Here is a 27,722-nt window from a genome sequence, read left to right as displayed (position 1 = left end):
AGCCCCTCTAAGGAACTCTGGGCATCAGCACGACCAAGGTATGGAGTGGGAATGAATGCGGAGCCATCCCAAAGGATGGAGAAAGGAGGTAAGCAGCCTGCTTGCCTTTGACGTCAGCCTGCAACTGGGAACAGTCTGTGAGGACTTCCCAGTCTACCTGCAAAAGTTAATTATTAACTCACCCTCAAAGGGTGAATCAGGATGACAGGACAAATGCAATCCAACAAGGCAAAGCCAGAGTGGGGCAGGGCAAACAAAATTCTCTAATCAGCCCTTGGCCCCAGATGCAGCTCATACCTCCCCTCCATCCCTTCTCTCTGGGAATAGCAGCAGACAGGAGGCAAGAGATTGTCAGGGCAGGACCTGCTGGACCGGGCTCTCAGCAGACCAGATTCTCCCTTGGGGAATACAGCCTGTCCCACCCCCAGCATTCCTCACTGTGTGACACAGTTTTCTCCCATGTCCTGGGCGTATCTGTCTGACATGGTGGTCCTTAAGTCCTCGATGTCACGGCGTAGCTGTTGAACCTCTTCTAGTTTCCTCCTGATCACATCCGGCTTCTGAAAATCTAGCTGAGTCCCTGCGTGCTGTGTAGCTGGGGAGGAGAGCATTTCGAGAGATTATTAGTAAATCACTCAGGAGACACTTTCCTGTGGAAAGTGCAGTATGGATATGCAGTGCCATAAGGCCTGTGGTCTTGGAACATGGCACTTTTTAAAAAGCACCTAGGAATAATGGGCTGAAATCTTGCTGCCTAAGGGCCACGTTTGTGTTTGTCCTTCACCCAGGTACCCCATAAGGATGCCTGTTTCCAAAACAGATTTACTGAACGTCTACTTTGCAAAACACATAAGCTCCCAGAGGGTGGTGACCAGGTCTACGGAGCCCAGTTCACACATTACCAGTAATGATGGGAAAGGTGGATAGGGGTGAGAGGAGAATGAAAGCCACTCTTTCCTGGGTCCCAGACTGGCCTGAGGACTCACAGTGAATGCCCAGGAGCAGGGAGAGACTGGGGTCATGACCCTGGGCCCTCTGGGTCACAATGCTACAGACAGCCTGCAGATCTTGAAGGCAACGGGCCAACTCCTGATGCAGCTCAAATGCCAGCTGGGCCGTGTCTGATGAAGATGGGGACCCTGATTGGGCCTGGCGCAGGTGTTCTTGGAGCGTCAGATTCTTCTCAATGAGGTCCTGGTTCTGTACTGAAAGCTGAGCAGACAGAGAAGCGAGCACATTAACCCAGGCCCAGGGAAAAGCAGAGTATCTGTGCATGAGTGTGGATATATGTATATATGTGTGTGGAGGGGAAGCTATGAGTCAAAGGCGATGTCCCCCCTCCTTGCACTCCCCTCTTCCCCCTCAATATCAGGCCTAGTTCCTCCTGCAGGCAGGTTGGGCCCACAGGGCTGCAGCATTGGAGGGGAAACTGCACCCCAGCAGACTGAGTCAGCAGCCTCCAGGTTTCTGTTCAGGAACCAGAGAAGATACTCCCGCCCCTCGGAACTCTATCTGAAGCCAGTCCCTCAGCCAACTCTGTTAGCCAGGCTATCAGAGAAGGTTTAACGTGAACTGTGAAATCTGAGGAGACACTGGTTTCAATCTCTCCCTGCCACCCTGACAAAAGTGGCCACCAGCCAGCCGGATCAGAGTGTGTCAGAGGAATAAAGCAGGCAAGAAAGACAACAAGACAGCTAGTGGCCACTGGGTGGGTAGGGACGAGGCGGGGCTGAAGAAGCTGAGGACCTGGAGGACATAGTGCTGAAACGTGTCCTGCCTTTTCAATCCTTCACCTCAGTGGAGTCAGGCTTCACTACAGAGACCAGGTATTCACGTCTATCTGTGTCTCTTTCCCTCCCTTTCCCAGAACAGCTTAATGCACACTCCTTCCCTTCCTACCTCTATTCTGTTTTAAAGACACTGAATAGACTTTCTCCTCCAGTCCCCACCCTTCACCCACACTGGGCCATAAGACAATCCTAGTTCTGGGAGACTCCTTCCTCAGCACTTGGGCAGTGACCTTGGCCGCCCCCTGCCAACAACTCTGTTTACTCCATGAGGATCACCATACCTTCAATCTTCTTGAACCCTTCATCCCCAACCCCACAAACCTGTGGCTGTGGGAATACAAAATAAGAGAGAGTGATCGTCCATATCCAAAAAGCATTCCTGGGTAATTATGGCCACTCAAAGGCTTAGGACCTTTAATATAAAGGATGATGCAATGTCCCTTCTTACTCCTCTGCCAAAAAAGCTTAGCAGGGACCTCCCAAACGTGGGGGCTCCTGTGGGAGAAGGGATCAGGAGGATACAGAGAAATCAGGTTTGTAAAGACAGTACCAAGAGGCCTAGCTGTTGCTGCTCACCTCTTTCACAGCTGTGCGCAGCTGCTGCAGGGCTGTCTCCCTCCTTTGGGCCTCCTCTTTCAGGGCCTGGCTTGTTCCTTCTTCTTGAGCCACTTCCTGCTCTAGGCTCTGCATCCCATGGCAAGGAGGGTGGGAGAACACATCAGGGGTAACAAGTCTACTTCAGACCATATCGCCTCTGGTCTGGACTATATACATAGTAAAGCTCCACCCTGCCCACACACTGCTGCTAAGAGATTATTTTACAACAGCCCTGATCTGTGACTTCGCATCAAAACCCTTCTCTAGCCCTTGACCATGCAGCAATAGAGGCCAGCTCCTCAGCAGGGCATTCTAGGCCAGTCTGGCCCTTACTTACTTTTCTATCTTTATCTCTTTCTACCCTCCACACAGCCTCTACTCCAGTCACACTGAACGACTAACTGGCCTTCATCCCCAAAGGTTACAGTTCCAATACTGTTGCTCACTCCTCTTTCCCCTTTGCCCAGAATGCCCCTCTGCTCTGCCAGAACCTTCCTTAATCTGCAAATTAGATCCAATTAATCATAATGTTGCCCTGCTACTCATATACCTCCATCATGGCTCATGAGTACATCTGTTGGCTGTGCACATGATTCCTCCCTCCACTAGACCATAACTTTCTTGAGGGCAAGGAACGTCCATTGAGTTGAGTTCAATTATTTATCGAGCAATTACTGTTGACAGGCACTGGGGATACTAAAAAGAATACCAAACAATCCCTGTCTTTGAGAAGCTCACAGCCAAATGCCCTTGACAATATTGTATATTAAATGTTTTTGACAGAGATGAGAAGGGGTAGAGAGAGCACTCTCTCGGGCACCTAATCTAGTTATAATGCGTGCGTGCGTGCGTTTGTGTGTAGGGGTAGTCAGGGTCAAGAGAGGGAGGTATTTATATTTGTTATCTTCTGCCTCTCATTCTGGTTCATTCCAATTTCCCCCCAGTTTTGAAACTGACTTGAACAAATAAAGTATAAATAATATTTCTGAACTTTTCCATTTTGCATTAATAAAAAATTTAGCAGCCAAGGAAAACGTCTCACCACTATGAAACACCCAAGGTGACCATTTTGAATCCACCTAATTCCACCAAAGTCTCATCATGGGTAAATATACTATTTTAAATGCTGTGCAACCTCAGAGTTCCAAGAAACACACTTTGAGATCCACTAAAAACTACTAAAATCCTGGGATTTTAAATGGATGTAGGGAATTCCCCGGCAGTCCAGTGGTTAGGACTCTTCACTTTCACTGCCGAGGGCCTGGGTTCAATCCCTGATCGGGGAACTAAGATCCCGCAAGCCGAGCAGCGCAGCTGATCATCATCATCATCATAATAAATGGATGTAAACACTCACTAGGCTGACTATCTCCTTACAGAACTTGAAATATGTGAACTAAATAGACCCACATAATGGCAAGGGTAGGACTGCAGCTTTCAGTTCTTCCTCAGTGGACGTGCATCTCTCCTGTTTGGTGTGAAAACCTCTATTAGAGTCCAAAGAGAATCTGTACCTAGGATTTCTTGGAGAACCCAATTAAGGACACTCCTACTCTGGCCCAAAATAGAAACCAGGAGTTGTCTTTGATTTTTCCTTATTCTTCCACCTCCTACATTCTATCAGTCACTGATTCCTCTCAATTTTACCTCCTAAAATTCATTTAAATTTGTCCCCTCACAACTCCATCTTGCAATGCTGCCTTAGGCATCATCCTTCATCATCTCTCACTAGGATTTCTGCTACAGTCCACTGGCCTCCAGCCTTGTAACTCTCCAAGTACCAATATTCTTCCACACTCAAGCCTGAGTTGCAAACCTGACCACATCACGCCCCAATTAAATACTATAGTAGATTCCCATCACCTACCTAAAGAATAAAAGCTAACTTAGTTGAACAGTCCCAGCCCTCCCATAGCCCAGTTCTCCATTTACCACCTTACTTCAACAATATCAAACTGCTTGCAGCTCCATGTGCAAACCCTGCTGTTTCATGCCTTCATGTTCCTACCCATGCTGTTCCTTCTATCAGGAAATACCATCCTATCCTGTGCCTCCTCATCGACTGGCTAACCCTTCCTCCTCCTTCAAGAAGGCTCATGAGGGCTTCCCTGGTGGCGCAGTGGTTAAGAATCCACCTGCCAATGCAGGGGACATGGGTTCAAGCCATGGGCCGGGAAGATCCCACATGCCGCGGAGCAACTAAGCCCATGCGCCCCAACTACTGAGCCTGCGCTCCAGAGCCCGCGAGCCACAACGACTGTGCCCACGTGCCACAATTACTAAGCCCGTGTGCTGCAACTACTGAAGCCCGCGTGCCTAGAGCCTGTGCTCCGCAACAAGAGAAGTCACTGCAATGAGAAGCCTGCACACTGCAACGAAGAGTAGCCCCCGCTTGGCCCGAGTAGAGAAAGCCCGTGTGCAGCAACGAAGACCCAATGCAACCAAAAATTAATTACTTAATTTTTAAAAAAAAGAAGGCTCACGATCTCCAGAAACCCTTCCTTGACCTCCCTACTTCCACTGACTCTTCTATGCTCCCCCAGGATAATATGGATGCTCTAACAGTACTGTGCTAAAACCCCTTCCCAACAAGAATGTAGGCTAAAAGCACTGACTGGGTCTCATTCTTGTGCTCCTAACACCGAGTAAATTGCATGGCAGAGAATAGTGTTGGTTGAATTCTAGAAATTCCATCATTAAGTCCTGCCCACCATGTCCCAAGGACTCCAGCTCACCTGTACTTGTGAACGCAACTGATCAATCTTCTGCTGTTGCTTCTCCACAATCTGAAAGGCAAAGTTATCCAGGAAGGCTGTAAGCACATGCTGATAGTGAGGTCAGAGGGCAAGAGGCTGTACTAGGATCTGTGGTCTGGCTCTTAGCCCAACTGGCTACAGCCAGTCAATAGTGAGAACAGAGTGAAGACAAGTTAGCTCTACCTACAGAAAAATAACCCAGACTCCCTATCCTGGCTAACTAGCTTCACACTCCTGTGCTCTAGTCACGAAGAGACTTAAACAAAGAGGAATGTAGTGTGGATCTATGACCACCATGGGGAAGTCGGGTGGAGAGAGACACCCTCACCCTGATGATTGTAGGCCAGTAGAATCAACTTCATATACAGCCAGTGTATATTCTGGTTCTTTGGTAAAGGACATGACTGAAAATTCAGTTTAATGAAGCTTGTCCTATCCAGGGCTATGACAGTTATCATTACTTATAGCTTTGGTCACACTGACTGTTCGAGGAGAGAACCTAAACAGGCCTAGTTTCCTGTCCTTTGAGACCTCAGGTACTCTCTGAACCATTTCTGGGTCTTTTTTTTTGCTGACCTTCAACCAGTCTCACTGCTAGGCCCCGAGCTCCTTCTTCTCTGCTGAATTAGAGCCCCCTCACTGGGTAGAACTTTGCCCAGTGCAAGAGGTTCTGAATAGGGCCTGAGCCATGAATGAAGTGCACCAAGCTTCAGTGTACTATTTTGGATCATATAAATTTGGATGTTCAGAGGCATGTCCTTCCCTAACGTTGCTTGCCAGTCATAAGGATGAATATCTAAAATGTAAATTTATTATGCAGGGATGACTTCTCAGAAAGAGAGAAAAACTCTGGGCAGCAGCAGATCCTAGAGGGTTCAGGGTCAGAAATTCATGGTTCCCTACCAATACCCAATCTTTTCTTTCCTAAGCCTACCCCCTTACAGCCTGGACACCCTCAGTCACCTTTCGAAGGGAATCACATTCCTTCTGCCAGGACTCCATTTCCACTTGGGGACCTTCTCCCCATTGAGCTGTATCTTCTCCACTGGCCGCCTCCACACACTGCTTATCTTGCAGGCTGAAAAACAGTGGCCTCTTAAAGAACTCTGAAGTTAGAGGGATGTGGCTTTGATTCCTGATTCTATTTACTGTATGTTTTGGGGCAAGACATTTACACCCTTCCAAGCCATAGGTGGGGATAATGTCTTAGGTCTGTATAACGTAGGGAGTGCCACACAGAAGCTGCTTGCTCAGTCTATGCTAGTTCCATTCCCTAGAGGTCAGCATCTATACAATGTGCTACCAATTCTCTACCTGCCCAAGGTTTTTTTATTCTTTGTTTTGATATTTAAAAGTAAACATTCATCACCTGTATTTAAATTATAAAAGTCACACGTATACAATGCAGAAATTTTAGAAAATACCAAAAAAATCTTTTTTCTTTGCACATACAGTCTGGGGCAGACCCAGCTATGTCCCCTAACCTCGCTTCTGACTCCAACCAGTGGTCTCCTCCCATGGATCCCCACAATCACTTTCATCATGGCCCATCTGCTGAAATAAACAACAGGGTCACTGTGGTTGAATATGGGATGAGAAATCCAATCCATCCCATTAGCAGCTGGATTTGGTCCAAGAGGCTGCTGAGACACAGCCACTACATTTTCAGAAACTTCTATTAACATGGAGGAGGCTCCCAAGACACCCTGAGAGTACATTACGGCATCCTGTTTTGTTCTCAGAACCTGCTGTGGCAATCGAGAGCAATCCCTAGGGCTAAGGAGAAGAAACAGATGCTCCTGGTAGGCTTTACCTTGCAAGATTCAAAATGTGGATAACCTCCAGTCCTCAGCACCAGGATCTACTTTTGCAAATATAGAGATACTCATTTTCCAGTTTATGAAGTGCTCCCGTTCATTCAATACATACATATTCAAGGATTATTATCTAGTAGTATTATGCCAGGTACTGGATTGGAACCTTTCAAAGGATACAGTGACAAATCCCACCCCACTGCACCACTATACCCCCCACATTCCATCTCAAAGACATAGCCCTTGTCCATAAACAGCTTTCCTATTACTTACAATCCAAAGAAAATGAAGCTCAGAGAAGTGAAGTGATTTGCCCAAAGTCACACAGGTAATGAGTGGGGTAGACCAGAACATAGCTCTCCACTCCTTTCCTCAACCCCACAGGGGTATTTACCTATGTCTGGTGGAGGAGAATTCTGCTTCCCTCTGTCTCAGGCTTTCCAGTTGAACCTCCTTCTCTCTGCAGGCTGCCTGGGTCTCCTCCAGCAAACTCTCCAGCTCAGTCACTCTCTCCTGCAGCTCTGTGCTCTTCAACTCAGAATCCTTAAGCTGAAAGACAGGATTCCATGCTTAGGTCAACAGGCCAAGGAAGACTCTGTCTGGGTATCTCAAAAAATTTGCAGTTCAGTTGTGATATGAGTGTGGACATGACTCCATTGGGATCTTCCTTTCAGGAAGCCACAAGGTAACTGCATGCAGCAGAGGCTGAGAAAGCCCCCCTGCTTGGCCACTCCCTTCTTGCCCCAGGTATGCCCAGACATTGCTGCTACCTGCTGGCTCTGCTTCTGATGGTCTTCCAAGGTGGGCAGGTCAGCCAGGTAGCGTTCCAAGGTCTCAATACGCTGCTGCTTCTCCCGGTTCTGCTCTGATTCCTTCTGACATTTCTTTTTCAAATTATTGATATGTTTATCACGACCCTTGACCTATTGGGAAGAAATGTCGAGAATCTGTCTCCATTGACTCCTCTACAACCCTAAACATCAACTTTTTTTGAAGTGATGTCTTTGCCCTTAGGGCTATAAATGTTTTCCACTACAATGAATGCAGGAAGCTGATAAAATTTTGCCATTTTAGATTAGGGCATAAAATGCAGAGTTAACACACAAGAACTTTCTAATCAAGGGCAAGGAAGGGGGGCTCCTTTGGCAGTTTTCAAAAATTGGTAGCTCTACCGTATAATAAGGAATCTGGGACTTCCCTGATAGGCCAGTGGTTAAGACTCTGTACTTCCACTGCAGGGGGCTTGAGTTCAATCCCTGGATCCCTGGCTGGAAAAATTCCACATGCTGCACAGCGCAGCCAAAAAAAATTTGTCTGGTCTTTGTCCAGCTTCCTGGGAGGTAACTTCTAAACTCTTAGAATACCCCAAATAATAGAAAAGGAGTATCTTTGTTTTTCTTAGTGGACCAGAGCCCACCATAAATGCATTTATGCTAATGAGATGACCCAGAATGCAGGCTGGTCACTATAAAGACCGATGGAGTTGAGCCCAACTCCCTGTGAAGAGGGGACAAAGACAGGAGATTGAGTTCAATCATGCCTACATAATAAAACCCCAATTAAAAATTCTGGACACCGAAGCTCAGTGGAGCTTCCTGGCTGGTGAACACATGGATGTGCTAGGAGGATGATATGCTCTGATTCCGAGGGAGAAAAGGTATAGAAGCCCTGCTTTGAGGACTTTCCCAGACCTCATCCTATTTGTCTCTTTATTTGGCTTGTCCTGATTTGTATTTTTATAATAAAACTGTAATCCTGAGTTCTGAGTTGCTCTGGTGAATTACTGAACCTGAAGGGGTCATGGGAACCCCTGGATTTATAGCCAGGTGGTCAGAAGTATATAGGCAGTCTAGGGAACCCAAAACTTGCAGCTGGCATCAGAAGTAACAAATAAGCATAGTCTTTTGGGGGACCATGCCCTTAAACCTGTGGAATCTGATGCTAACTCTAAGTGGTCTGCATCAGAACTGAACTGCAAAAGTAAATATAACTGTATATACAGCAGACATACAGCCGGTCTGTTCTGTTCTGTTGAGATAGGTAATGCATTATTCCCTAAGCACCACATAGGATATAAAGCTAAGCAATCATCTGGAAGAGCTAATGAGACTCTAAACTCCTTGAGAGGAGGGGCTGTGTCCATTTTGCTTACTATCATATCCCCAACACACAGCACAATGCTTGGCACTGAGCAGGCAATCAATTAAGATTTGTTGAATGGGGCTTCCCTCATGGCGCAGTAGTTAAGAATCCGCCTGCCAATGCAGGGGACACGGGTTCGAGCCCTGGTCTGGGAAGATCTCACATGCCGTGGAGCAACTACGCCCATGTGCCACAACTACTGAGCCCGCGTGCCACAACTACTGAAGCCCACACGCCTAGAGCCCATGCTCTGCAACAAAAAAAGCCACTGCAATGAGAAGCCCGTGTACTGCAACGAAGAGTAGCCCCCCTTTCACCGCAACTAGAGAAAGCCCACACGCAGCAACAAAGACCCAACACAGCCAAAAATTAATAAATTAAAAAAAAAAAGATTTGTTGAATGGAAACTTTTTCTTCACTATTATGGCTTTTTCTTTGGCTCATGAAAAAGGAAGCTGGAGGAAGTAAGAGAAAGCAGAGAAAAGGTAAGGCAGATCTACTGATGCCAAAGAGGCACAGGCCTAATTTAATCCAAAGATAACACAGTACTAAGAGGGATCCCTGAAAATCAGTCAAAACCTTTACCCCAGGTACAATCTTTAAGCTCCATGTGATTCTCCAGATTCTCACATTTTTTTTTTTTTTTTTTTTTTTTTTTTTTTTTTTTTTTGCGGTATGTGGGCCTCTCACTGTTGTGGCCTCTCCGGTTGCAGAGCACAGGCTCCAGACACGCAGGCTCAGCAGCCATGGTTCACGGGCCCAGCCACTCCGCGGCATGTGGGATCTTCCCGGACCGGGGCACGAACCCGTGTCTCCTGCATCGGCAGGCGGACGCTCAACCACTGCGCCACCAGGGAAGCCCCTCACATTTTAATATGCATCAGAATCACCTGAGAAGCTTATTAAAAATGCTGATAAACAACTGTGAATTAAAAAAATGGTAGACTGGCCAGAGATGTTTATCTTTTCTCTCTTCCAAAACATCTAAACAACAGGAGAAAAATAAAGTACTGATTTTTAAAAGTCAAAAGAGGAGACAAAAGTATACAAGATATTTCAACATGTTTTCAGAAGATAAAAGTAAATGGGGGGATAAATGACTTGGAGCAAAGGAGTTATAATCTGCAGTAGGAGTTACAGACAACTTGGAAAACAATGTGCCCTTCACAACCAGCAAGAACCCCTGTACTTGAAGCACCAGATACCTGAGGGAGGTATGTATCAGCCATAGACCTGAAAAATAGGGGGATTCACTAGAAGTCTATATTCAGGTTAGCTGGATACCATTCTCACCCTAGGTTTCCCCAAAAGGAGACTGGAGATTTATTTTCCGGAGAAAGCAACTGAGAGAGAGTCAAGCTCAGGGATATCAGTCACAGCAGAGAGAGAGAGAGAGAGACAGAGAGAGGGAGTGTGTGAAGCACTGTGTTGAAAATAAGTATAAGTAAAAATCTATGTATAGAACTGTGGGACTTTAAACCTAATCTCCTTCTCAGTGTTGAGAACCCAAAGGCCAAAATCATTCCTGTCCCCAGTCTCCCCACCAGGCAGCAGGCTGAAGATTCTTTCCTAGACAGAGTGAGATGAGACATTCAGATACTGATATTTGAGGGTTCCCAAGTGCAAAGGGCAGACTAAGTCTGATCATCCCACAGGGAAGCCCACCGGGCAACAACCATGAACCCAGAGCTTCAAAATACTACTGATACGTTGTGGGGGTTTTTTTGTTTTTTTCTTTTCTGGCTGCAGCGCATGGCATGTGAGATCTTAGTTCCCCAACCAGGGACTGAACCTGTACCCCTTGTAGTGGAAGCGTGGAGTCTTAAGCACTGGACCGCCAGGGAAGTCCCTAAAATACTACATTCTTAAATATGAGCACTCTTTCATTCAAGGATCACCAAGCCTCTAACATGAAAGACACCAAAATAAAAAGACCTGAAGGAAACAAGAAACAACACTATGAGCAGATGCAGATATCCCAAAAGGTATAATCAATATCATCAGAGAAAAGATATTGCATTCATGAAACAAAAACAGCAAAAAATTCAATAAAAGAATACTATTCAGGGCTTCCCTGGTGGCACAGTGGTTGAGAGTCCTCCTGCCGATGCAGGGGACACGGGTTCGTGCCCCGGTCCGAGAAGATCCCACATGCCACGGAGCGGCTGGGCCCGTAAGCCATGGCCGCTGAGCCTGCGTGCCGCAACGGGAGAGGCCACAACAGTGAGAGGCAGTGAGAGGCCCGCATACCGCAAAAAAAAAAAAAAAAAAGAATACTATTCAGAAATATAGAGGTATATATCAGGAGAAAGAAAGAAAAGAGTTGAGGACAGATAATTCTGTGGAGTGGGGCTAGGCACAGAACCACTAATTTTTACTATAAATATCTTGATATTTGATAACATGTTGGTTATTTAACTTAGATACATGTATTATTTTGATTAAAAGTTTCTTTTTTAACAAGCCTCTAAGTCTATGCTGTACCAATGGCACCAACATCACCTGGGAGCTTATTAGAAATGCAGGATCTCAGGGCCCCCTTCCCTCCCACAACTACTGAATCTGTATCTGTATTTTTATCATGATCTCCAAATGATTCTTAAGCACATTAAAGTTTAAGAAACACTGCTTTAGCTGACTTTGATGCAAGTGGTCCAGAACTAAACATTATTAACTGGTCCCCCAAGAATGTCTGCATTAGTGCAACCTGTGAACAGAACCAAAAGATTTAGCTCCTTCTATGATAACCAATCTCACCCTAAGCAATTCTAAGAGCACTGGCAAAAATGTTAAAACTCCCAAAATATCTGCATATATGGGATTCTTCACCTACTTTTTAGGTAGAGTGAGGAGAAACCAGGCTGAATGATGTACCACAGGTACATCTTGCCACAGCACAATCTCGTATGACTGCCCAGGCTGATTTTCCACCCAGGCCAGCTGGTAGCCCATCACAACCTGGGACAGTGAGGGATTATACGGCTTTCCCTCTCTGTGGTAGTTTTGTGCAGATGAAGCAGAAAGGAGGGGTTCCATTTCTAACAGACCAATCCTGCATAAGAAGTCAATGTAGGGGGTTTCACCCAATTGGCTCCTCCAGGTTCCAAGAATAGGGGCCAGAAACAGTTTAGGGTCTGGCAGGAGAGGGCTGACTGCCAACTCCTTTGTGAATTAGAAAGCCAACAGCTCCTTAGCTCACCCTTTCTTCCTGTTTCTTCCCCTCCTCTGAATGCTTCTGCAATGCCACTTTGAGTGACTCTCTGATGAGCTGGACTTCAACTTCTGAAGCAGAGAGTTTCTTTTCAAGCTCCATCTTTTCTTTGCTCAAGGCTTCTGTCTTCTGTGCAAACTGTGCACGTAAGAAAGTGTTCTCTCGCTGCAATTCCTGCAGAGAGATTCTCAATATATAACTGTTCATTACCCTGACAGTCCCATACACGTTACTTATACCTAGTATACTTTGTGGTCAAATATCACCTTTCTCTAAGAATTTCTTTAAGCAGTGCTTCTCAAAGTGTGGTCCTAGAACTAACAGCTTCAGCACCACCTGGGAATTTGTTAGAAATGCAAATTCTTAAGCCCAACTCCCAGGCCCAGTGAATCAGAAACTCTGGGGATGGGTCTCAATAATCTGTGTTTTAACAAGCCCTCCAGATGATTCAGATGCATACTCAAATTTCAGAACCACTGGCTTAAAGCAATACTTGATGAGTTGTAGTATAACAAAGGAATACAGGACACTGTATCAGAAGACCTGGGCTCAAGGCCTGGTTCTCCTCCACTCATTCTCTGTATGACTTCAGGCAAATTCTTCCTCCTTCTCGGGCCTCAATTTTCTCATCAGTAAATTAGAGGACCGAACTAGATTTTATCTAACGGCCCTTCTCACACTAACATTCTGATTCTACAAGATGGAACACTATCTTAACAGGCCCACTAGGTGGCAAAGCCAGTACAGTACTATAATCTGTCTAACAGACATCACTCAAAAGCCCAAATTACAGAAGAAGCTTGGCCAACTTCTTTTAGGGCTACTGACCTAAGTGAGAGCATGGTTTCCTTCAGTTGCTCCTAGACATGGAAGAATAAAGTGGGAATGGCTCTAAATCCTGCATTACCTCTGCTTCCCCCTCCATTTGGCCAGGGCTGGTATATTAAGACTTCTCAAAGCATCACTCAGTTCTAGGGTCTTACTACGTACCTTGCTCTGCCTTCCTTTTCTCCCAAGTATGTCCTGATACCAAGGCAACTGGACTTCCACTTTATCTACCCTCAAGCCTTTTCTGCCCCCACAAGGGCAGAACAGGAGATACTTTAAGATGTTTATTCTTTGAGGGCAGGGACACCTTATATCACTTGGTTCATTTTCTATCTCCTGGATGCCTAACAGTGCCAAGCACAGGGAAGATACTGGGTTATGACAAGCAGAATGCCATCCTGGCTGCCAAGGCTTACCTGCAGCCTCAGCAAGCAGACATCCCCAAAGGGGGCAGGGCGGCCCAAAAGAGCACTGTGGACTTGTAGTTCGCTCTCTCGCACTTTCTGCTCCAGCTGAGAGATATGTTTCCTCTGCCTGCAAAAACCGGAATAGAATGAGGTCCAGGGTCCTGACACAAATCCACTTGCAATATGAGCCCCCACTTTCCTTACGTACAAACCACACTTTGTAAGCAAAGACCTTGGATTCTGGTCAGTGCTGTTTCCTGAAGGAGGAAGAGCAAATGAGAAAACTGACAGGGGAAATGAAGAAAGATCAGCTGCGAAGAGTCAGCTGCCTCCTTTAGGCACTCCCCACAGCCCCTGCAGAGATATGCAACTGGCCTATCACATTACTCACATACTGGACTAGGCTGCTTACTGACCTAGCTCTACCATGAGGCAAGGCAGGGTCCTAAACAGAGGAAGATGCACTGCCCTTGGGAAGACCTCCTTAGTGGGGGCTAGGACAGCAGAGGCTAGCCCTATGACACCCCTTGCCCCCTTACTTGTCAATAAGGAGCTCCTTTTCCTTCAGAAGGTTTTCATTACTGTTCAAGATGCTGATCCACTGTGCTGGGTCTAATGTGGGCAATGAAGGAGAAAAAGCAGCAGGATGGTGGCAGATGGCTCCATTCTGAAGCTGAAAGACAAGCAGGCCCAGAGCAGCTTAATCTTGACCTATAGGCACCTGAAAACACCTGAGCTACAGCTGGGTCTGCAGTCAAGGCTTACTTTGGCTCAGTCTGAGAAGGCCCACTGTTTATGAAATAATTTTAGCTCTGATGTATGACTGGAAAGAACCTGCTAGGGAGACTTCTGCCAGCTGGACACTCCCTGCTCAGAAAGGCTCCAGTTTCTAAGAAAAGGTCAGTTGTCTTTCATTATCTGGCAACAAAAGCTAAACAGGAGCTAAGATGTCCTCACCAACCAGGAAAGGAGAATGTGTCCTGCTTCATTTCTTCCCATTCTTAAGCAGCACAAGACTTTTTTTTTTTTTTTTTTAACCCAAAAGTGTTATAGTGGAAAGAACCTGGGATTCAAAGATAGTTTTTGAACCCTAGAACTCTGCCACTCACCAGCTCTGTGACCCTGGACAGATTACTTATTCTAAGAAACTGGTAAATTTCTATATTTACCTCATCAGAGTGCTATAAGGATTAAATAAGATTCTGTATGTTAAAGTACCTAGCCTAGTGACTGGTACATAAATACATACACACACAGTCAGTGTTGGTGTCCTAACTCTGGGTTTCCCTTTATAACCCTCTGCTTTGGAGAAACTATCTGGTGTTTAATTAGACCACCAACAGATTTGATGACATTCACAAGACTTCATTTCCTAACTACAAACATCTTTCCTCCTTTTTACAAATGCTTTCTTTGGAGTCAAAACTTATAGGACAAAACCTATACAGTTCTATGATCAGCACAGAAACTGCAAAATCCAAGGGAAGAAGGGTCTCTACCTGCATTTGTTCCATCTGTAAACGGATCAAATCCAGCTGCTGCTGACAAGTGCTGAGCTCACAAGATCGCTCACGGGGATGCCAAGGGTCAGGATTCAGTTGCCACACCTGAGAAGGTAGAGGCTTGGAGAGCCCAGGAGCAGGCTGGAGTCCCAAAGGAAGAACCCCGCTGCCACTAGGGTGTGGTCCATTCCGCTCACATACCGCCCCACTGCCTGGTGCCTTCTTGGTCTCAGGCAACACTCTGTATAACTCCTTGTTTGTGTCGGTTCTTGGGTTGTGGAAGGAGGCTCGGTAGTGGGGATCTGAATAAAGCGTCTCCATCACTGCCGACTGATTGAGGGTAGACTCCATATTTGGAATATCAAACTTCCTTGCCTCTTCTTCTCTTTCATGGCCCACTGCTGGAAACCAGGACTGCTCAACTCCATTCTCTCCGGCAGCACCACAAAGATACATGAAATCTCTAGATAGGCCTGGAGAACGTTTCATTGCACCAAGGTCTCCATTTCTTGTCATCCCCACACTTTCAGTCAACCCTGACAAAGGAAGTTTGGAAGAAGAGGGTCCGGCAGGAGAATTTGGCTTGGCAGGAGAGGTCCCCAAAGTAGAAGGCATCACATGGGCTGTTGGAATGGTTACGTGGCTTTTGATGGGCTGGAAAGAAGGACTGCTACTTGAGCTGCAAAAATCTGCGGAGAGAACAGTCTTCCGTAAGTCAAAATAGAGGCAGCAAGCTTTCTTGACTTTGGCTGCTATGCCAGACATTCTCTGCTTGTCCTAAGACCACGCAGGAAGGGCACTGTCATCACAAGTATCAGGCAGAAAACACAGCAGCCTAAACAGGAGATGTGTGTTCTAGGACCTCAAATGCCATTCACAAGGCAAACCAACAAAAGGCAACACTGGCTTCACTTTTAACTTATACTCTGTCCTTTGTATTTGAATAAAAAATCCTGCCAGTCAACAAAGCTGAAAATGGAACTTAAAAAAAAAAATCACTTACTTAAGGGAAATGGATTAGATCCTACTCTTCTAAGAGCTGGGTAACTCTAATCCAATCTAATAAAAATGTCTTTTCCAAGGGCTGCCAGAATCCTCTGTGATCTCCGAAAGCTCCCCTGTGAAGGTGAGCAATGAATCTAAACTATCCGAAAAATAAGGCGAACTGGATAGTGCTGCTTTGTATCTAGGGCAGGGAGCACAGCATCTGAATCAGGATTCTGTTCTCTCTCCCACACACCAGACCCGACTGCCGGGATATGTGAAGTTATTCTTAGTAACTCTCAGGTTTCATTCTAGCACAGTGAGCACTCTCAAGTGGTAAACAGTGAAATCCTCTTTTTTATATTTTGCCTTTTATTTACCCACTTGTTTGTATACAACTGTGATTTTTCACTTTCCTTCAGACTGGACTTATGTTTCCTTTAGCTCCTGCCTAGTCTTGGGAAACAACTCGCTGATTGGCCCTGCTGTAGAAGGTTCATATTTCTACATATTTCCAACTTTCAAGTGCTACTCTGAAGAGGACTACAAGGTCACAGAATTAACACAGGACAGTGGGCTGCAAGTGAAGAACAATACAGGAATATGAGGAAACACACACGTTACCTTCAGCAGGCAGAAAACTGAGTGAGGGGGACAAGGAATATAAACGTCTTCCTTTTTCAACTATGTCTAGTATTCTTTTCCAAACTAAGCATGTCTACCACGGAGAAGAGTAGACCTCCGATTTGTTTCTTTTCATTTTCCATCAACCAACACAGAACACACTCAGCTAATGAGGACAGACACTAACCTTTTCCAGAATTATATGAGTATAGATCAGCTATCATCTTCTCATATGGGTTTGTAAGCAGCTCTTTAAAAACACAGGCAAGAGCTTCCCTGGTGGCGCAGTGGCTGAGAGTCCGCCTGCCGATGCAGGGGACACAGGTTCGTGCCCCGGTCCGGGAGGATCCCACATGCCGCGGAGCCCACATGGGCCCGTGAGCCATGGCCGCTGAGCCTGTGCTCCGCGACGGGAGAGGCCCGCGTACCGCCAAAAAAAAAAAAAAAGACAGGCAAGCCAAATTATCCCTTATAATATATGCATAGTCTCTAATTTCCTCTACTCAGATGATCGTGGGATATATAAAATGCCATACTAAGAACAAACAAGAAACAAAACAACCAGTAATTTTTGACGACATGTATCAGTTTCTCAGGACCAAGAAACGACATTTCAGAGTCAAAGGACACAGTTTTTGATGTCCCAAAACTTAAATACAGAACTAGTCAACAGGGTTAAGGTAGACTGGTGGTGATGAAGACTTCTAAGACTAGTAAGGTCTCTATTTGAAATCTTCCATAATGGCACCATAATATCCACTCTCACCAAGTGTCCCCACTCCCAAAATATAATTATGGAACAGAGGACAGTAAGACTGTGGTTGTGAGGGCTGCTACTATGCTGAACTCAGCAACACCTCCTTCCATTCTCCATCCACAGCACCACTCTCTCTAAAGACTCACCAAATTGTTTTGAGTCCATAATGCCTAGCAGTAATGGCAAAAACAAAGCCAAGAAGAAAGGTACCAGCTGCCCAAGAGAATATGGTTTTTCTAATTTTCTGGTGAGTGTGGTCCACCTACGGATGATGAAGTGAGGTCTTTGGCAGCATTTGTCACTTATCTACTGGGTTTATCTATTTATATTAGGAAACTGTAATCCTCAAAAAGTGCTATAAAATGTCAAGTTACATCACACTTGCTAAGTCTGGTTTGTGTTTTAGAGCATTCTGAAACGAAATGGCAACACATTTTCAAAAGGGTCACTATCATCTACAATTTTCAAAGGCTTTCCAAATTTAGTGTATGGGATACATGATTTTTATGAGAAGTTTACAATTCCCCAAATCACTGGGTTTTTGCCACTTCAAGGATATATTTCTAAATCTCTCCTTTCCTCAAACACACTCCCTGCCCCTCAACCCCCATCCCTGCCAAAAGCAATTTGTTCTTTCTAGCAACCTCCCTTCCTTGGTAAGAGGTAGACTTAGCTATTGCTAAATTTTGATCACTTCTGCCTACATCACTTACTGGTTTATGAAGTATGGTAGTCTGAATTAAGCCAGTGACAATTTCAGTCTTTATCAAAAAACTGAAAGCCTTCTGAGCTCTCCAGTACCCACCTCTATCCTGTCCCTTGAGAATCTTCAAGGTAAAACACCTTAGAGAAGGGTAGAATCAAAAGCCTAAATGAGGAATTCCCTGGTGGTCCAGTGGCTAGGACTTTAAACTTTCACTACCGTGGACTGGGTTCAATCCCTGGTCAGGGAACTAAGATCCCACAAGCTGCACAGTGAAGCCAGAAAAAAAATAAACCCCTAAATGTCCATTGACAAATGAGTGGATAAAGAAGATGTGGTACCAAAAAAAAAAAAAGAAGATGTGGTACCTATACACAATGGATTATTACTCACCCATAAAAAGAATGCAATAATGCCTTTTGCAGCAACATGGATGGACCTAGAGATTATAATACTAAGCGAAGTAAGTCAGACAGAGAAAGACAAATATCACGTGATATCACTTATATGTGGAATCTAAAAAAATGTTACAAGTGAACTTATTTACGAAACAGAAAACAGACTCACAGATTTAGAAAACAAACTTATGGTTACCAAAAGGGAAAGGTGTGATGGGGAAGGGAAATTAGGAGTTTGGCATTAACATATACACTCTACTATAGATAATTAATGGGCTTCCCTGGTGGCGCAGTGGTTGAGAGTCCGCCTGCCGATGCAGGGGACGCGAGTTCGTGTCCCGGTCCGGGAAGATCCCACATGCCACGGAGCGGCTGGGCCCGTAAGCCATGGCCGCTGAGCCTGCGCGTCCGGAGCCTGTGCTCCGCAACGGGAGAGGCCACAACAGTGAGAGGCCCGCGTACCGCAAAAAAAAAAAAAAAAAAAAAAGATAATTAATAAGAACCTACTATATAGCACAGGGAACCCTACTCAATATTCTGTAATAACCTAAATGGGAAAGAATTTGAAAAAGAATAGATATATGTATAACTGAATCACTTTGCTGTACACCTGAAACTAACAGTAAATCAACTATATTCCAATATAATAAAATTTTTAAAAAAAGAAAAAAAAACCCAACGAACTATATTTTATACCAGTCATAAGTGTTCTTGTCAACTGCACTCCAAATAAACCAAGCTACATTCATGAACAAAGTGAGCAAGAAATAAGATTAAGATCACGGTATATATCAAACACAGCAGAAAAGACACCTTACACTCTTTTAAAAGAAACTTCTAGACCGATGGCTTTGGCCACTACGTCAAGGCTACTACAATTTAAAAAGAACACACTACCAGGAATTCCCTGGCGGTCCAGTGGTTAGGACCAGGCACTTTCATTGCCAGGGGCCCAGGTTCAATCCCTGGTTGGGGAACTAAGATCCTGCAAGCCGTGTCACACAGCCAAAAAAAAAAGATGGGCTTCCCTGGTGGTGCAGTGGTTAAGAATCCACCTGCTAATGCAGGGGACACAGGTTCCAGCCCTGGTCTGGGAAGATCCCACATGCCGCAGAGCAACTAAGCCCATGCGCCACAACTACTGAGCCTGTGCTCTAGAACCCACAAGCCACAACTACTGAGCTGGCGTGCCACAACTACTGAAGCCCATGTGACTAGAGCCCGTGCTCCGCAACAAGAGAAGCCACTGCAATGAGAAGCCCACACACCACAGTGAAGAGTAGCCCCCGCTCTCTAGAGAAAGCCCCTGCACAGCAATGAAGACACAACACAGACAAAAATGAAAATAAATAAATTTATTAAAAAAAAAAATAGAATGGCTTCCCTGGTGGCGCAGTGGTTGAGGGTCTGCCTGCCGATGCAGGGGACGCGGGTTCGTGCCCCGGTCCGGGAGGATTCCACAAGCCACAGAGCGGCTGGGCCCATGAGCCATGGCCGCTGAACCTGCACGTCCGGAGCCTGTGCTCCGCAGCAGGAGAGGCCACAGCAGTGAGAGGCCCGCGTACCGTAAAAAAAAAAAAGAATGTACTATGCAATTAATATATATATTTCCCCAAAGGAATAAAAAGCACACATCGAGTCACACACAATCTGTGTAACAATTTGACTGAATGAGATATAGCCAGTCAATTCAATGGGGGGAAAAAATCCCCCATTGTTTGATTTTTGTAAGTCCTATTATTTAGTCAGAATGAAAAAGGTCCCATGACTGTACATGTAGACAAAACCTTAACAAGTCACAACTGCATTGACAGTTAACACTTTTGATTACACAAGTGATGGAAAGAACAATACAGGTGGGAGATCTGAATCTGATAACTAGCTGTGTGACATCAGGCAAGTTACTTAGCCCCTCAGGGAATTTTTGCTACTCACCTGCAAAAAACTGGATTAAGTGATTTTTAAAGTTCTGTCTACCTTAAAGTCTATGATTCCATTAACTCAATATTTATTGACACTGGGCCCATACACACACAGCTGTCAAACTATTAAAATTAAATCCCAGGGACTTCCCTGGTGGTCCAGTGGTTAAGACTCCCCACTTCCACGGCAGGGGGCGTGGGTTCCATCCCTGGTCGGGGAACTAAGATCCCCCATGCCACGTGGTGTGGAAAAAAAAAAAAAAAAATTAAATGCCAGGTGTCCAGGAGTCAGTACTAGTAGTAGATGTAGTTGATACGTTTGTTTTTCTCCTTTTCATTTTTCTTTTATTTTTTCCAAACATTTCTTTTTTTTTAAATGCTTTACTGAGATACAGTTCACATACTGTACAACTTTCACCCACTTGAAACATACAATTCAATGGTTTTTAGTACATTCACAGAATTATGTACCCATCACTACAATCAATTTTAGAACATTTTCATCACCCCCCAAAGAAACCTTTTTACCCTTTAGCAGTCATGCTGCATTTACTCTAACTTCCCTAGCCTTAGGCAACCACTAAATCTATTTTCTATCTCCCTACAGATTGGCCTATTATGGATATTTCACACAATATGTGGTCTGGCGCCTGGCTTTTTTACTTAGCATAGATGTTTTTAAAGTTAATCCAGTTTGTGGGGGGTATTGGTACTTCATTTCTTTTTACAGCTGAATAATATTCTATCATATGGATATACCACATTTTACTCATCTGTTTGTCAACTGATAGACATGGGGTTGTTTCCAATTTTTGGCTATGAAGAATAGCACTGTTATGAACATTCGTGTACAAGTTTTTGTGTGGGTGTATGGTTTCATCAATTCTCTTGCGTATATATACCTATTTGCTGAGTCATAAGGCAACTCCATGTTTAACCTTTTAAGGAACTGCCAAACTGCTTTCCAAAGCAGCTACAACATTTTACATTCTCACCAGCAATGTACAAAGGTTCCAGTTTCTCTACATTCTCACCAACGATTGTTATTATCTTTTTGATTATAGCCATCCTAGTGGGTGTGACATCTTATCAGATGCACCAAGTACCAAGGTAATTAGTTTTGTGACTTTAATCAACTCATTTAATCATTTTGAAATTCAGCTCTCTCATTTGTAGATTGGAAATAAAATATTTCATAGAGTTCTTAAAGGTATTAATGAAAAAATGTAGAAAAAAATTTAGCACAGTATGCATCATAAAGTATTTGATAAACAGTAATTAATTATTATCATTAGGTTTTCTGCCCTCCTAGGAACCCAGCATCTAAATGAAGAAACAAAATACTCTTGTAAAGTACAGCCTGACAGTTAATACTTAAGTGCAAAAACAAGTGACAGAAAAAAATAAGGATATAAAATTGCAAAAAGGAAGATCAGTAATGGGAGGAAGAAATTGGAAAAGCTTTTTCAGACGTGTCATTAAATCATAAGATAAGATAAGCATAGCTGGGAGGGGCAAGAGATGAGAACAGCACAAAGGGGCCCAGATTAAAGAAGGAAAGAGCTCAAGCAACAGCAACAAAAAAAGGTTCTGCACGTAGCATAGTTAAGACAACATACCTGGTGACAGTAAGAAATATGTTTTAATGGGATAGGGCCATATCACAGAATTGGGGACTCTGACCTTTATCCTCCAAGTAAAATAAACAACTGAGGATTTGCAGGAAAGGGAAACTATGAAATCAGGCTTTTAGAAAGATTAATCTGGTAGGAGAGGGAAAGACCTGATGCCAAGAAACCTATTAGAAAGTTGTTTCAGACAGGACAAACAGTAGAAGTTGAGAGAAAGGGACCGGCTGTGAGGAGCATAGGATAAGAAGAATCAAGAAGACTCCTTGACTGAATGGATTGACTTATGAATACTCTGGAAATGACAATATATGTGGAATACAATTTGAAATTGACAACACATTTTGGTAATCAAATCATTAATCCAAACTTACCCTCCGCAATGTCTGAGCATGATGTGCCAATGGCTGTGTCCCCACTGTCGGCTATACTTGAACAGCGGCTGAAGCGGCTCCGAAAGGCCTCCGAGATAACTGGGGTCTGCCATTCAGTCCCCAGGGAACCACCCCTCTGAATCACATTGGAACCTGAAACAAGTGGCATTTCCCACCTTTAGTGTGAACCTGCTCAGGTAACCCCACAAGACTTTTAAAAATCGCTTAAACCTATTAGAGAATAGTGGCACCCCACACCTTTCTTTCTCCTGTGCCTATTTCAGCTACTCTGAATTAGTTAATTTTAGGGAGTTTTTTTTTTAAAAATAAATTTATTTATTTATTTATTTATGGCTGCATTGAGTCTTCGTTGCTGCGCACGGGCTTTTCTCTAGTTGCGGCGAGCAGGGACTACTCTTCACTGCAGTGCGTGGGCTTCTCATTGCAGTGGCTTCTCTTGTTGCAGAGCATGGGCTCTAGGTGCACGGGCTTCCACAGTTGTGGCAGGCAGGCTCAGTAGTTGTGGCTTGCAGCCTCTAGAGCGCAGGCTCAGTAGTTGTGGCGCACGGCCTTAATTGCTCTGCGGCATGTGAGATCTTCCTGGACCAAGGCTCGAACCCGTGTCCCCTGCATTGGCAGGCGGATTCTTAACTACTGTGCCACCAGGGAAGCCCAGTTAATTTTAAATGGAAATAGCATAAGAGGTGAGAATGTTCAAAGACAGAAATAAAAACTACCAAGAATCCGGGGTACTGGGACAGTAATAGTTAATAGCAGCTCCATTCTTTGCAATCTAGAAGCCACAGCACTTTACAAACATGATCTCATCTACCTACTCACTGAAAAGTATTATAACCCCTATTTGGCAGAGGATAGAGCTGAGATTTGAACCCAGGTTGTTCTGATTCCAATACCCACATTCTTTCCTACAGGATTTCCTACAGGTGCTTTTGGCATTCTGGGCCTGACAATTCTTCAATGTATAGTCTACATATTACAGGATGGTTAAGCATTCCTAGTCCCTCCCCGTCAACTAAATGCCAGCAGCAGCTCTCACTCCATCCCACCATCACTATAAAACCTGAAAACATCCCATATGTTCCCAAATGCTCTGCAAGGTAACAGGCAATCCAGTCCCCTGCTGAAAACCACTGCTTTGACTGCATCAGCGTACCCTTGTGGTTAAGGTAAATCCAGATCAAGATGAGTCTTATAAGTTAATCTGAAGAGTTTGTGGGGCAGGGCAATGCAAAGAAACTACTAAAGTTTCTGAGCAGATAAGATGAAACAAGACTGATGAGATTTATTTGACTTTATCAGCCTGCTGTTTGAGGGCTGGGAGATACGAAGTGTTCAATAAATACTTGGTTTACTAATACACTAGGCAAAGAATTAAATTATTTTTTAAAAACCACTGTAATTTTTCTAAACTTTACCTGATGATCCATGTAAACAAACAAACAGGTAATGGTAGCTACTTATCCATTTAAAGTGTCAGAGTTTGAGCTGAAATCAGAAAATGTGGTTCTACAGACTCTATGGTTTAGCGGGAAGCAAATGATATTTGAATTTAGTGCTTATCTTTTTTTTTTTTTTTTTTTTTTGTGGTACGCGAGCCTCTCACTGTTGTGGCCTCTCCCATTGCGGAGCACAGGCTCCGGATGCGCAGGCTCCGCGGCCACGGCTCACGGGCCCAGCCGCTCCGCGGCATGTGGGATCTTCTCAGACCGGGGCACGAACCTGCGTCCCCTGTATCGGCAGGCAGACTCTCAACCACTGCACCACCAGGGAAGCCCTTCTCCCATCTTTTGAACCTACTTTCTTCTACAGTTGCTCCCTTTTTTTGCTACTCTTACTTCTGCTTTCTACTGAAGACAACCTCACTTTCCCCAAGAACTCCTTTTATTCTTTGGGTCTCAGTGGACTGCCTGATTTGAAAGAATCTATATACACACAGTAATTGGTAACAATTTCTTTTTTTAATTAAATTTTTTGGCTGTGCCGCGTGACACGTGGGATCACAGTTTCCCCACCAGGGATCGAACCCGCATCCCCTGCATTGGAAACCTAGAGTCTTAACAGGTGGACTGCCACAGAAGTCCCTGTAACAATCTTTAATAGAAAACACAGCCAAAAATCAGAGCATCTGATCAGCATAAGATTAGCCAGTGTTACTATACTAAATTAACATAATTCTAGCCAGAAGCAAAGAAATTTGACCTTGTGGTGAGTCTATATGGCATTATCTCTCTAGTCAGTGTACAATTTGTCAGGTCTTTTGAAATAGTGAAAATCAATGGAGGGTCTCAATTACCATGTTCCTGGCCTCCTACTGGAAATCACTCCCTGTTACTACTACTAATCTTCTTCACCACTACCACTTTTCTGTTCACCCACTCCAAACATCAATTCTAAAAGTGATATTTGCTAAAATAAAAATGTTTTGGTGTAGTTATAGAGACTGATTATTTCAAAATTCAAGTCTGAAAGCTGGTATCACATCATATCAGCAGCATCCTTATCAAATATTAAGACCATTATCAATCAAATGAGAGACTACTGGGCTTCCCTGGTGGTGCAGTGGTTGAGAGTCCGCCTGCTGATGCAGGGGACACGGGTTTGTGCCCCGGTCCGGGAAGATCCCACATGCCGTGGAGCGGCTGGGCCCGTGAGCCATGGCCGCTGAGCCTGCGCGTCCGGAGCCTGTGCTCCGCAATGGGAGAGTCCACAACAGTGAGAGGCCCGCGTACGGCAAAAAAAAAAAAGTAGGAAATGAGAGACTACTGAAAACAAAGCCATCAGAAAAGCAGTGAGCTTTGTTAGGAATTTCTACATTCCAAGAAGGTGCACTATACACATAAGTGTCATAAGAAATTGTATAATTCAATCCTAAGACAGTGCGTGGCACATAGCAATGTTCAATAAATATTTGCTGAATGAACCTTGAATTGATTCAACAAATGCTTTTAGAAGTGCTTATTATATGCAAGGCAGTATGCCTAGGAGAACATATCTACCAAATGTCTGCTATAAGGCACTGTGGGATTTTTCAAGTTAAAGAAAACATACCATTAGTTCCATCAAATGTACTCTTTCTTCATAAATCCCCCCAAATTCAAAAGTTATTTTTCTAAAATGCTACTTCCTATTTGAATATACCATATCTACTTAATATTGTCTATTGAGTATATGTATATATTTACATGTTTTAATATATATATTAAATACATACACAAACTTTTAACATATCAACTTAGGATATCTACTGAGCTTTCAAAACCCTGTAAATCCATTCTAGAGATAAATTCCTGAGTCTCTAGTGACAACACAAGTGAGACTGTTGGCATCCAAGAAGAATTCCAATCTTTGTGGGCTAACAGATGACTGACCCACCCACAGGACTACAAAGACAACATAGAACACAGTAATTTATGCTGTGTTTTTCTGATTTCAAATGGAACTATCTTCCAAAGTCACTTTGTTCCAATCCTTTATGTGTCCTCCTCTCCCAATCAATCACGTGGTCTTGTTGGAAGCTACACAGGACCAGAGATAAATAGTTGTTCTCTCAGAGAGACCTATTTTTCTATTCAATGTAGCCCCATGTCATTTTTGTTCTTTAAGCGTCAGCCTTTCAGTGAATGCTTGTTTGTTCAGTATTTCCTTTTAAGGAAATTTCTGTTATAAAATAATAGATCAAAGGTCATAATTTAACCCAGAAAACTTTGACTACTCACCTGGTGATGTGGCATGAGAGAACCGCTCACTTGGGTATTTCTCCTGCATGGCCATCAACAGTTATTTGAGCCAGCTGTAGAATGAAGGAACCAGTCAGACTCGCCACTATCTTTTAATTCCCTGTAACTTGTTCTCATTCAGCTGAAACTGTCAAAAACACACAGAGTATTCAAGTATTCTTCCACATGTTTTACTCCTGAGGATGTTTTTTTAAGGCAAAGCAACTCCCAATATTCCACTCTACTTCTCCTGAAGCAAGAAGAAAAAACCTAGAACCAAATAGAGATTCCCAATACTGATCCTATTAGGTCTAGAGCCCATCCAATCGTTGCAAAAATTTTAAATAATGTTATTTTTAATTAACAAACATTGCCATGGATCTACTTACCCATGGGGACAGGATGGAAGAGTGAGGTGGGAAAAAAACTAAATAACCTGGGAACAGGATGGAAGAGTGAGGTGGGAAAAAAACTAAATAACCAAACCAACAGTGAAGTATTATAACTTCAATTATGATTAACGTAAAATGAATTCCCCGATTCCTTCCAGTATTGAAAGTTAGTCATATGATGTACAAAGATAGATTTTTTGGTCATAAGCAGAACCTCAATACTCAGCTGGGAACATGAGGTTTTTCCCATTACCCCATTCCTTAAAACATTTATATTTATTCTAATGGTAGGTTCTGAGAATTCAGCATAAGTCTGATTACTATCTATGTAAACAAAAGCTTTAATTAACTGTAACTAATAATAGCAAATAATATCTTGTAAATGAACAGTAACTGAGAGGCAGTACAGAGTAAGAGAAGTAGTTCAGAGTATTGACTTTTTTTTAATTATAAATTTATTTATTTATTTATTGGCTGCTTTGGGTCTTCATTGCCGCGCACGGGCTTTCTCCAGTTGCGGCGAGCAGGGGCTACTCTTTGTTGCAGTGTGTAGTCTTCTCATTGTGGTGGCTTCTCTTTGTTGTGGAGCACAGGCTGTAGGCATGCAGGCTGCAGTAGCTGTGGCATGCGGGCTCAGAAGTTGTGGCATGCGGGCTGTAGAGCGCAGGCTCAGTAGTTGTGGCACAAGGGCTTAGTTCCTCCGCGGCGTGTGGGATCTTCCCGGACCAGGGCTTGAGCCCATGTCCCCTGTGTTGGCAGGCGGATTCCTAACCACTGTGCCACCAGGGAAGTCCCCAGAGTATCGACTCTTGATCAGACAGTTCGGGTTTGAAGCCCGACACGAGCAACATATTAGCTGTGTAACCTTGGGTAAATTTCTTAATATCTTTGTGCCTCAGTTCCTTCATATAAAAATGAGGATAAAGCCAGGACCTAATTCATTCTAATTCATTTATAATTAACTTACAATGGTGCCTGACACATATTAAGTGCTTAATTAATGTTTTTGTTATACTTGGCATATTAACAGTTTATGTTAATAAAAAGTGACACAGTACAGTCCTCAGAAGATAAAGTACGAATTTAGAAACTCTGAATTTATAAGAGCCCCAGAAGAATTTGGGATAAACCCTGTCAACAGAACACAATTCTGACA

At 44.0% G+C, this 27,722-nt stretch overlaps 1 protein-coding gene across 2 annotated transcripts; it reads right to left on the bottom strand.

Annotated features, from left to right (window-relative positions):
* Positions 1 to 434: 434 nt before the first annotated feature.
* CEP85 (centrosomal protein 85) lies at positions 435 to 26,229 on the bottom strand. 2 transcript variants are annotated; one of them, XM_065886225.1, is made up of 13 exons: positions 26,175 to 26,229; positions 22,438 to 22,590; positions 15,045 to 15,736; positions 14,085 to 14,218; positions 13,555 to 13,672; positions 12,299 to 12,484; positions 7,728 to 7,880; positions 7,352 to 7,506; positions 6,107 to 6,221; positions 5,123 to 5,173; positions 2,367 to 2,474; positions 987 to 1,212; positions 435 to 595 (listed from the first exon to the last, which is right to left on the bottom strand). In XM_065886225.1, the coding sequence occupies exons 1-13, from the start codon at positions 26,227 to 26,229 to the stop codon at positions 435 to 437; spliced, it is 2,307 nt and encodes a 768-aa protein (XP_065742297.1). The 2 variants fall into 2 exon arrangements, with proteins under 2 accessions (XP_065742297.1, XP_065742303.1); XM_065886231.1 differs by having other exon boundaries at positions 14,085 to 14,212.
* Positions 26,230 to 27,722: the final 1,493 nt, after the last annotated feature.

The sequence above is a fragment of the Phocoena phocoena genome, chromosome 1 (assembly GCF_963924675.1).
Source record: "Phocoena phocoena chromosome 1, mPhoPho1.1, whole genome shotgun sequence".
NCBI lineage: Eukaryota > Metazoa > Chordata > Mammalia > Artiodactyla > Phocoenidae > Phocoena > Phocoena phocoena.
This window is presented reverse-complemented; position numbering and strand designations above follow the sequence as displayed.